Raw genomic sequence first — 12,701 nt, forward strand, 5'->3', positions numbered from 1 at the left:
ATTTTATATTATTAGTGTAAAAAGTCTAATAATTGTTATAAGGAATATTTAGAATCATATTTACGAGAATATTAAAATAATTTTTAAAAATAAGAATAATTTAGTAATGCATGTAGGAGAATCAACCTCCAATCAATAAAGTTTTATGATACCACTACACCATTCAATCTATATATATTAACTTAAGACACTAAAGTTAAGAGGGCCATTAACCTATTCATTTTTGCAGTGATTGTTTAAATCACTGAAAATAAAATGGATTTCAACCATGTATTCACTATGAATGATTTGGATATCAACACATTGATAATTCATGTAATATAAAACCTTATAAATGCATATATTTACAATTGTCAGATTCATAATAAAGAGAAGATAATGCAAATAAGCATTCATTTTATATATTATTGCCCCGACTGTGGGAGAAAACGAAAGGTTATAAATGATGGCATACGGCTCTACAATGGTGGAGTGAGCGTGTGAGTGCCACTAAGTGCCAAGTGACGACCTCCCACTGCTCGGCGGACGGTCCCTGATTTGGGGCGGTGGAATCTGTTGGGTCCCGTGATTGAATGAATTCCAAAACCACTCGTTTTAGGACCCATCTTCCTTGAAATATATCTTCATGCAATTCATTACTATATAGCAATGGCACCAGGTTGACCATTCGATTACATTTTAGACTTCTTTCTCCCCAACGTATTTAAACTATCACTTCAATTTATATTGTAATCTTATATTAATAATCAATTTAGACGTTCAATAGGTTCATATTTAACGTATAATACATGGCGATTCTTGGCCTCCACAAAATAAGAAAATATTTCTAATTTATGATGAAATTACATTTTAATTCTTTAAATTTTTAATTTTAAGTTTTAATTATTTCTAAATAAAATTTTATAGTTTGACATTTAAAAAATGGTAAAGTTTTATATTTAATACAGTAATATTTTGTCTCTCTCAAAAATTAATAATTTAAATTAGTCACCCTAAAAATTTTTGGCTTTTTTCTCGTTGGAATATGTTTAAAACACACACATCAAATTATAAACACATGTATACTCCTTACATGGTCAATATAACGTATTAAAAAGGATAACGTCAATAAAATTTAGAAGAGTTAATTCTTTTTTTAAACATGTCACATTTGAGTTGTCCATATGTTTGGGGCACATGTGTTAAAAAATTGATCTAACTTATTGTAAATATGCTTCATGCTAAATTTGAGTTGGCATTTAATGCGATTAGGTTAACAAATCGATTTGGTTAAATACAATATTGATAGCTTGAGGACTAAATTTAAAATATTTTAAAATTTTAAATAAATTTAAAATATGAATCATAACTTGATAACATATAATAAAATTAACCCTAAAATTTAATATCATTATTCCCTTCCTCCGGGGAAAAGGGAAACAGCCAGCCCTAACTCTTTTTAACTCATCTTTCAAGAATATATAATAGTTAAAGGCCATGGACTAGACTACATGTTAAGAGATTGGAATTCGTTTCAAAACTTTGAATATCGGCTCACCATGTAAGACTTCCTTCCTCCCCGCCCCCATCACACCAATAAATGAGCATTTAACAAGTTCATTACTATGCATTTTGCATTGCATCCATAAGAGTTTCATTGACCAATATTCCCAACCCAATGCAACCCCAAGGATAAGCTCTTTGCTTTTTAATATAAGTGGGCAGTGTGTGAGCTCATATAAGTGTTGGGTTTTTTGGTAATATAGAGTTGGCTTTGCTTGGTCGACAATACAATCTCTTAAAAGTTAACAAAAACAAAAACAGATAGGGTATGCATGACTTTATGGTATGTATGTATGTGGGATTTCTTGTTTGATTTTCAAACGTCAAAAAGAGAGAAAAAAAAATAAACACAATGACACACTTATATCTCATGACCAGACAAAAAGAGGGTCAATGTTGTGTTGGTGGCTTAGTTATGGTGGGAGTGAGTTTCCCGGAACCTAGAATAAGTCAAATTTAGAAAAAAAAATAAAATAAAGGGATATTGCTGATTTTTGCTTTGCGTTATTGAAACGTTATAAAAACCTATAAGAAAAGATAAAGGTCATAAGGCATTAGGGTATGGTTCATTGTTTCTGCAAATGAATAAGGGAAAGAAAAAGTGTGTGTGTGTGTGTGTGCCATTTCGAGTCATCCACGTACAAATTGGTGATAAAAAAGAACAATAATTATGCAGTCAAAGTTGCACGAGAATCACTCATAGCAATATATATTTTTTATTTTGGTGAATTCCGTCAATCATCCCTAAATTATTGTCTAAATTGCAAAATATTATAATTAGATTTTCAAAGTATAAATATGGTATCAGTTAAATTATTTCATCAACATATTTGAACACATAGACAAAGTTATAAATATGTATGTACCTATCACATAGAGGGTTTTTTTTTTGTTTAATACGTTAGATTGATATTTAATATTGTCTATGTAGCAGATAAGCATTTATTACAATGTGATGTTGTGTATTTTAAATATGTTTCATGTTAGATACATTAATCATCCCATCTAATAACTAAGCAAACAAAAGGATTTAATATGAAATTTTAAGGACTAATTTAGAATATGGATTATAGTTTGAGAATGTGTAGTGAAATAAACCTTTTTTTTTTCCTCATATTATAGTGTATAACTTTAGTGAGAGCGGTAGCATTGAGAAAGGGCCAGAATTAAAAAGAAAGAGCATGGGAGTCTACACTACACATGACTTGCGTGTGTGGGTCTCCAATGTAGAAAATGTGAAATCACCTGACATATTGCATGGGTCACATTAACCAACTCTTTTCTTTTTCTTTTTTGTTTTGTTGATGATGATGATGATCAACATTTCGAGATATCATGACTAAATGGAAACCCATTTTTTTAAAACCCTATGCCAGTAGCATTTATTTATTGCCTTCATGAGATGTGCAACAACCCCCCCCCCCCAAAAAAAAAAAAAAAAAAAAAAACCTAAAAGATAATGAAAAAGTAAGCTAGCTACTTCAATATTGGTGTACAGGTTTGATAAATTATTTGAAGATTAAAATTAAAAATACTGGCCTAGCTAGGGGAACCCAAATATCTAATCATAACCTTCCAATAATGCTTACATAGTGGATCCTATCTTTGCAACTTATAATATATATATATGTTTCCTGTCCAATTTTAATATGCTTCCACGTGTAACAGTGGCTTGTTTTATATATATATATAGTTGATTGTTAATTGTTGGAAGCATGCATGTATGGCTGCTACACAAACACAGACAAAGGAAGCAACAAATAGAGCAGGTTTTGCTGTGAAGTGTGAACACCAGACCCTACCCCCCCATATTACTATAATATAGATTTAAAGGACATAAAACTTGTGTGATATGAACAATTTAGAGAAGTTATTGATTTTACATTGAAAGACCCTTCTTTTTGGTTTCTTGATTAATTTGTTTCCCCAAAATTTCATGAGAGAGTAGGGGAGGGGTGGGGAGATGGTGGTCCATAAAATGACCGTTTTGTTGCAGTGAGTGGTCTAATTAGCCATTTTCAAGTCTCAAATTGCGGGCAACTGAGACATTGAAAATCTCATTCATTTCATTCACTCACAAGATACGACTTTTTTTTTTTTTAAGTGAAATGGTGGGTCACATAAAAAGGATGGGACCTTACCCCTCCTTCAGCTTGATGGTGTAGCCTCGGTGCTCTAAACCAACAACTCCTCAAGTCACCGTCTCGTCTCTTTCAAACTCTACCCCAATAATTAAATCAACTCTCTTTCCTTTTCAAAGAAATTGCTTATCTTCCATTTATCTACGCATATCAATATGAATAATTGAATCTAATGTTTTGAATTGTCAATATCTTCAATCGGTTTTGGTATAAATGTTCAAATTTTTGTTTGGTCAGATATTGAATTCATTCTCAACTTGAGATATGGGTGTTTTGAATATTGAAATGAATAAATATATGAAATTATGGTTATGGATGGTAAATTTGAGCTTTAATTCATATATTTTATTTTAGTGTAATTTTATCTACTAATTTTATAATATCGTTAGTTAGTCCAAATAATTATTAATTATTTTAATTAAGATATCGATATAGATTTTAATAAAATCTCTTTCAACTTATAATGAATTATTTTATTTTAGATAAAATGAATTTATTGAAAAATTTAACTCGTCATTTTAATCAAAATAATTTGATAAAATTGAAGTATAGAAATTTAATTTTAAATTTGACCAAATTTTTTTTAAAAAAAAGCAACTTTCTAATCATTCCCCAATTCATGTGTTAGCTTAGCTAATGATGATGAAAATTGAATACTGAACCCTTAATTAAGGGGGCCTGAGTCAATGCATGCGCTTAGATAGTAAGGCACGTAGAAAAGAAAAAAGGAAAAACACAAGCCTACCTTCCTAGAAATGAAAGCTAAGTACTATATTGCATTTTTAATCAAACAAGATTTAATCTCAAATATTCTTTTTTACGTGTTGAAATGAAATGTGAACTCCAATCATCTTTTTGGACTATTATTTAACCACTAATTAAGCCATGGCCTTGTTCCCCACACAAAAATCATTATCAATTTGAAAACAACATATGGAGAAGAAAACTAGAAACGGTCGATAGTATTTTGGTCTTCAAGATACGTCACTCAAGCCACAAACTTTTGAAGTATGGAAATGGTTAAGTATTCGTTAATACGACTATAACATATACTAAAATTCAACTCATTTAACTTTTCAAAAAAACCCAAGATGGTGTGTTCATCACTTTGCCAAAAGCAAAGGGGAAAAACAAAGGGAAGTATCAGTTGGGGGAAACTGCAGCAAACACTTGGCACCAAAAACGAGGTTTGGATTTATGCAAAACACCCAAAAAGAAAAGAATCCCATTTTTGTTGTTTTATTAAATAAATAAGTGGGGTCAATGAAGTGAAGTTAGGGACGCAAGCAAGGTGAGTTTGGGGTGTGGGGGGGTGATCTTGAAATCCACCTTCGGTGCTTTGCCAATATCACATGGTCTGCACCAAAGGGATACGAGGGAAATAAGATTGAGGTGGTGGACAGCACATGGGGACCAGTGGCAGTGCCACCCTTTCCCACTCCGTATATATGTATGTATGGGCCATTCATTGCTCTCTCACCACCAATTTGTTTCCTTTCGGAATACAAACGGAAATAACGCTTTGACATTAAAAGATTTTGCCTGCCCTGACACCCCCTTCTTTGTATTCAATTAAGTATACGTAAATAAAACAGTACAAGTATTGTATTTGGCCTAGGGGACTGTGTGTCCAAACCCATGGACTCTCTCTCTTTAGAACCTTGCTGACATTGAACACATTTTCCGTGATTTGGGATCCATTGTAAGTTTTTGTAAAATAACCCCCCTTCCCCAATCAAATAAATATATATGTGGGGTCTTTCCAAGACTGGGAAGTGGGAGGGAAGTGTTGTGACTGTTGATTTTGCATTCGCATTGGCAATGCCAAGTTGCTGCTCCATGTGGCTGAGTACCAGACACGGTATGATATAAAGTTGTAGCTTCTCAATTCCAATCAACCCTATTTTTCTTTCTATATTTCCACCAACATTTTGTCTTCTGCCAGATTCTCTATTTCTAATAAAATTACTCATTAATTCGAACTATAGTTATAATAACAATTAAGAAGATAAAAATTTGCCAACAAAATTAGAAAAAAAAGGGCTAAATCATTTATTTGTACTTTGAAAGATCAAAGTTAAAATCTTGATGTTGTCATCTTCTCTCTTAATTTATACCTATGTACAAAAAAAAATATGGGTTCTAATGAACTTAAACGCACATTATCTTATATTTTAATAATTTAGGATTATAAGTAGTAATAAAATTTATATAAATATATAAAATTGATGGGTTAATATCTTATTCAATGACGGTGTATAATTGTATGTAATATTAGTAAATGCATCAAATACAAATCATTAATCTATTAACATCTATTTGGTGAATTGTTAAAGAGTACAATAACTTAAATGAAACAACGGAATGTTAATACAATATAAAACTCCGGAACTAATTTTTCCTCAACTTTTAGTAAATCAAAAGATAAATTTTCACAAATTGTTAAAAAAATTCATTAATAAAAGAGGTAAATCCATTGAAAGAAATCGGATGTGGGGTGAAATAGTTGGTACTACCAAATAAAAATTGTAGTATAATATAAAATTAGAAATAAAAGCAAAGGAAATCCAAATTCTTTGAATTGTGAACATTTAAAAATAAGAAAATAGATAAATAGGTATTAAGATTCAAATTCAAGATGCTAAACCTTGCAATTGTTGCATGAAACAAATTAGTTGATGACTTTATTGGTAATTAATTATATCAACAATATTGAGAAGATGCATGAATGGTAATCCTTCAATTTTGTTGACCTAAAATAGTAAAAATATTCTTAAACTTTACTAAGGACTTAATTAGATGCAATCAAATGATAAGGACTTATTCAAATAAAATAAATAAAACTTTAATATTTTAATCATGTTAATAATAATTGATGCACAAGAAAGGAAAGTTGATTTTATCACATGGGTAAAGTATTAAAAATAATTTATTTATTTAGTTCAACTGCACTTATCTTCATATATATCTAAATTTAATCCTTAATTAATCTACATCACCTTTTTTTATATCTTATCAACCGCAGATTCATTGTTTCAAACTTTTGGTTGTGCCTACAAAGTTAAATTAGACTTTCGGTTACTTTTAAATTATTTGGATTATTGTTTTAGAAGAGATTATTGCATGCTTTTATTTTATTCATAGCCCAATGTTTAAATATTTCACTACATTTAACATTTAACATTTTATTTTAAAATATTCACTAGTGAATTGGTTTAATATTGTTTTCAGAGTTTTATACTATATATTTATAAATATAAAATTATAATATGAAACTAAACCGTTATAAAAATTATAATAAATTAAAAATTAGATCAAGTCCACACATGATGGAGTGAAGATTAGCATACCATAATTACACAATTGAACCAAGCGAAAAAGAAAAATTGCTACTAATCACGATGTTTTACTAATTTTCTTTTCATATTACTTTTATTTCTCTGAATAAAATTATATATTAATTAGTAAAAACTAAAATTAAGATAATTTTAAAATAATGCATATAAAATTTATTAAAATTGTATTTAAATTAATTCTTGTTCGTAAAACTGAGTTCAAATTCCACTTGTGGAACTAGTGACACTCTTGTGATCTTATTCCTATTAAACGAATGATTCGTTGAACAATAAATAATCATATTTACATTATAGTTTTTTTGACACATGATACCTTTTTTATTTATAATTTGAGTACTTTTTTTCACTCAAAGCTTTTTAAAATTTTAAAGTTATTCTATGCATTTTTCTTTATAATTTTTATATATTAAATAAGCTTACATTGTGATTCTAAAAAACTAAAATTAATAACATTTATCAAATTAAATTTATATTTTTCAAATATAATAAGATTATAAAGAAAATTTTCTATTATTTTAATGTTCAATAATTTTAAAAATTAAATAAAATAAAATTTAACTAATTCTAAATTAGTTAAATATTTGTTTAAAAAGTTTCATAATTACATTATCTTTTCAATTTATTAGTGATTTTTAGGCTTAATGGTGTAAAAAACAATTAATCCCCCTTTTTTCCACTCATTTGAATACTTGAACTTTCAAAATGCATCAAAAGACCTTAATTTTTTTAAAAGCAATTAAGCCCTTGCTCTTATTAAAAACTAAAAAAATTATAAAAATGAATTTTAGAAAAATTATTAAATTTTAATAAAAATATAAGATTTATTAAAAATTAGATTTTTTATAAAAATCATAAAAATTTAATGACCCTAGTTTTTTCAATTAAGTCATTTAGTGTCAAAACAACTGCGTGACATATGGTGAAAAATGATAAAAAAAATATAATCAATAAAGTTTTAGAAAAATTATAAAATTTTTCTTTTGATAGGATAATTTTATAAAATTTTTACAAAATTTATATTTCTTTACATTTTGTATTTTTTATATTTCTATATATTTTATATTTTTTACAATTTTATAAAATTTTACAAATTTTTTATGATTTTTAATATTTTATATTTTTATTAAAATTTAATATTATTTATAGATTTTATTGACTTTAAATTTTTATAAGTTTTTTCTAATTTTTAATAAAAGCAGTGGTTTAATTGCTTTTTTGAAAAAGTTAGAGAGTATTTTTGATGCATTGAAAGTTTAAGTACTCAATTGAGTGAAAAAAAAAAGAGTAAGGGCTTAAATACTTTTTTTGAAAAACTTTGAAGGCTTTTTTGATGTATTTTGAAAGTTAAAATACCCAAATGAGTGGAAAAAAGAGAGAAGGAGGTTAATTGGTTTTTTTGAAAAAAAATGGAGGAATTTTTGCACTTAAAAAAAAAAATCTAATTAGAAAATGAAAAATATAAAAAGTCAAAGGTTAGTTGTAGTAATAGAAGTAATGAAAATATAGTGAAATTGAAATTCCAGAGGAGGTATCAGGTATGTAATCTTGGATTAATGGTGAAGTAATTTAGTTTCTATTAAATGAAGATATGGTGTGCTGTTACTAAAATTTCAAAGATTTTATGTTACTCACAATATTATTCCCTATTTGCTGACTTCCAAAATTAGTTATTTTATTTTTAATGAAAATCTAAACCTTTTTCACCCCCCATCAAAAATTCCCCAAAATAAGAGAGAAATGAATGATTTACATTCCCAAAATTGTACACAATAAAAGATGAGAATTTATTATAAAGATTCCTATTATTCAGGCTTTCCACACACATTTCTGATTTTCTTTTCCTTCTCCAATCTTAAAACCAAAGTTTTATTTACTCCCTCAATTATGTTAAAATTTCAGATTAATTCAATAATGGATTTACGAAATCTACATTATCACTTTAACCCCCGTAGTTAATATGATATCAATTTGGACCTATTAAATCGAAAATATTTAACATAATAGAGGGACTTAAATTACAATTAAACCAAAAATCTAAATGAAAAGGCTGGCCAAATCAGTTTCTCTCCCCCCACCACTTCAGATTTCAGTTTTTGTTCAAACTGTGAAATCTCTGACTCAATAGGCCGATAGTTTAGTCACAAAATCTGCATGTGTACGTCGATGCTTAGCGCGTCCTATACGTGGCATTGGCCTCTCTTTAATGCTGCCTTTTTCTAGGATTTTTCATTTGAGAAAAATATGGCACAAAATAATAGTATCCTATGCCCTCTCTCTCCCTTTCCTTTTCAAGCTTTTTCAGTTACTTCAATACAATCCAAATCCACCCCATTCTTTAATATTATATCAATATTCTGACCTCACCCTTCTCTCCGTCTCCTATAAATACACACCAACACCCTTTACCTCTTTTTTGTTTACGTTTGTACTTATCGAGAGTATTTTTGATCCAAACTAGAATCCCCCCCTTTATTTTTTGAGCTGATTTATGGTAAAACAAAGACTTCAGGCTAAAATTTTGGGTATTTTTTGTTTGGTTTTTGTTTTCGTTCTTGTTTGGTGGTTGAACAAGGATAAATAATGGCTATACAAGCGCAGTTGTATTCTGATAATATTGGGTTCCCAATTTGCGGTTCTTTGGATTTGATCGATAATGGTTGTGGACTTGTTGGTGCTGCTGCTGGTTTCAATCAACAGATATCATCACAGCTTCAACAACTGCAACAGTTTCAACACCTTCAAAACCAGCACCAAAGGGACCAAACCTTTTCCTTTGGTAGCACTAACAACAATCGTGAATCAATCATGTTTGAGAAGCAAAGATACGAGATTGATCAGTTTATCAAATCACAGGTTAGTACAAAATCACAAAAAAAACCCAAGTTTTTCATTTCTTTTCAATTGGATCTTTATTTATTTATTTTTGATTTTGTGCAGAATGAGAGGCTGAGGTTGTTACTGCAAGAGCAAAGGAAACAACAGTATGAAGTATTGGTGAAGAAGATAGAATCAAAGGCCTCTTTTTTGCTTAGACAAAAAGATGAAGAGATTGTTAAAGCGAGGAACAAAACAATGGAACTTCAGAATATGTTGAAGAAATTGGAGATGGAGAATCAAGCATGGCAAAGGGTGGCGCAAGAGAATGAAGCCATGGTTGTGTCTTTAAACAACAGGCTTGAACAAGTACGGGAGGAACAAGCTTCTTGTCGTTTTAACAATGGTGTCGATGACGCAGAGTCTTGCTGTGAATGCGAAGACAACAACGAAGGGATTATGGAAACAAAGGGAAACGGAAGTTTCGCAGCGGTTGATAGCAGCAATCAAAGACAAGAAGAACAAGAAGAAAAAACGACAATGGTTTGCAAATGTTGTTATTGTCGAAATTCGTCAGTGTTGTTCCTTCCTTGCCGACACCTTTGTTCGTGTAAGGATTGTGCAACTTTTCTTGATTCTTGTCCCGTTTGTAGAACACCAAAGAAAGCTTGCATTGAAGCCTTGATTTCTTAGGTCACGGTAAAAAAAAATTTGCAGGAAAGCATGATGATGACGGTGGATGAACATAAGTAAATCCATATGGAGTTTAGACATTATTAGTGTTTCCCCTTTTCTCTCCAGTTTTTTTTTTTTTTTTGCCTTTTTAGGTACTATGGGCAAGGATATTAGACTGAACATGTACTTAAACACGCAAAAAAAAAAAAAAAAAAAAAGAAAAAGAATTGAACAGATATCTAGAGCAATAGGACAGTTTTTTTTTTTTTTTTTTTAAATTTCAGTTCTTGAAATTATTGCCTTTGCCTGACCCATTGTATAGGTAGCAGTGGTAGCAATAATTAATATAATGACAGACTGATCCTATCTGATGTTGGCAATTATTTTTGGGTTTGGGCAGTGACTGGAGAGAAGGATGGAATGATATGTCAGATTACATGCTAACCCTCTCTTCTTTTTATTCTTCATCTTCTTAAAACCATCTTTCTAATATTCAAATTCAATATTTATTTTGTAATCTAAAGTTTATTTTATTTACAAAATTTTCTAACCATTTTATTGAAGAATTTTCAATTAAATAGTAAGATTTAATTAATCAAATAATGCTTTAAATTTGAATGCCGATATTCAATCTTTTTATTTGAACAATATTAAGCTATTTTTATGTTGTTTCTCTTTTTTTATAAGCCTTATTTTAGTATGCTACAAAATTTTCAATATATATAATGGTGGTCAAAAAGCTGGTAGGGGAGATCTTTAAAGATTATGGGGGGAGCAATTTAGATAGGGTATCAGCGAAATGTTCAGCCTCCCCTTTCTTGGAAACAAAGGAGGCTTATATAGAGTAGCTAGCTGGGCCCAAGCCCGTTCTGGACGGATGCTTATGATGTAAGGCCATGAAGAGCTTCCTTACAGCTTTAGATTGGTGAATCAATGACAATTAAGTGAGGAGCTTATGTGGATATGGTAAGCCATTTTGGGCGAGTTTAGATATAACACTTGCACCCAATCAGTAGATGTTAAAAATAACCTTCCTTGAGATAATATTAAATAGGTGTGCTTATACCTTGTATGAGTGAGCTTCGTGACGAAAGCTTGTAGAGAGTTAGTTTCTCTTTACTTCTAAAAAGAGTTGGAAAAACCGAGTTTAAAATTTACGAAAAAGTAAATTTAAATAAGGAAGAATATGTGATCCATTATCAATACAGAAGTCCCATATATTATCAGTGATTAATAACATGACATTTTATTATTAAATAAAAGAAAAATAATAGAGGACTTGTAAAAATAAGTACTAATAATTTTATTTAAACATAATTAATTATAAATAAATGCTAAAACTTAAAGTTCGATATCCTAGATCCTAAACCATTAAACCCAAGATCCTAAATCCAAGAATTATTGATATTTATTTACAATAGTTACTATTAATGTTTAATTATGTTATAAAATTATTAGTATTTATTTATAAGTCTTATTTTCTCTAATTTAATGATGATGTATCATTTTTTCTTGATTTCTCAAGGTATAGTATCATATTATTATTTGACGGTGAATCAAATATTATTCCTTTAAATAATGTTCAAATTTATTAATATTATGATATTTTAGTAAGAATATAAAAATTAGTTTATTGTAACTTTATTAATATTTTATATATGAAATGTAAATTTAAAATATTTGTAAGCAATCAATTTTAATTATTTGGAAAACTTAGTTGGACTATATAATCTATATTTCAAATATTAAAATATAACCATTACAAATTTGAAGATATAATGTTATATATTTGAAATAAATTTTAATAAGGAAATAATTGTATATCTATATAAATATTACATAAAATACATTAGGTTATAAATATTATATATTTTAAATAAATTTCAACAGAAAAATAATTGTATACCTCATACATATCACATAAAATATGTTGGATTATAAATAAAAGTTAAAAATGTCATTTGACTTCAAAAATTATTTGTGTAGTAAGGCCATACAAAAATTCAGTTAACCGAATATACCAAATTGAACCGAATCCCAAAAATTTGGTTTAATCAATTTTTTGTTTTACTTATTCAATATAGTTAGTCGATTTTGATGGCGTTTCCGATTTTGAATTTTCAAACAAAATAAATTGATTAAAATTTTAATTAATTTTATACCCATACCCAAA

At 28.8% G+C, this 12,701-nt stretch overlaps 1 protein-coding gene across 1 annotated transcript; it reads left to right on the plus strand.

Annotated features, from left to right (window-relative positions):
- The first annotated feature begins 9,277 nt into the window (after positions 1–9,277).
- On the plus strand, positions 9,278–10,972 carry LOC108466470 (probable BOI-related E3 ubiquitin-protein ligase 3). Its single transcript, XM_017766830.2, has 2 exons — positions 9,278–9,892; positions 9,977–10,972. The coding sequence occupies exons 1-2, from the start codon at positions 9,620–9,622 to the stop codon at positions 10,544–10,546; spliced, it is 843 nt and encodes a 280-aa protein (XP_017622319.1). The 5' UTR covers positions 9,278–9,619; the 3' UTR covers positions 10,547–10,972.
- Positions 10,973–12,701: the final 1,729 nt, after the last annotated feature.

Source organism: Gossypium arboreum, chromosome 2 (assembly GCF_025698485.1).
Source record: "Gossypium arboreum isolate Shixiya-1 chromosome 2, ASM2569848v2, whole genome shotgun sequence".
NCBI classification, from domain to species: Eukaryota; Viridiplantae; Streptophyta; class Magnoliopsida; order Malvales; family Malvaceae; genus Gossypium; species Gossypium arboreum.

Coding starts and splice junctions, on each gene's coding strand:
- LOC108466470 (XM_017766830.2), top strand. CDS start 9,620: ATGGCTATACAAGCGCAGTTGTATTCTGATAATATTGGGTTCCCAATT. Junction 9,893..9,976: donor ATCAGTTTATCAAATCACAG/GTTAGTACAAAA, acceptor GATTTTGTGCAG/AATGAGAGGCTGAGGTTGTT.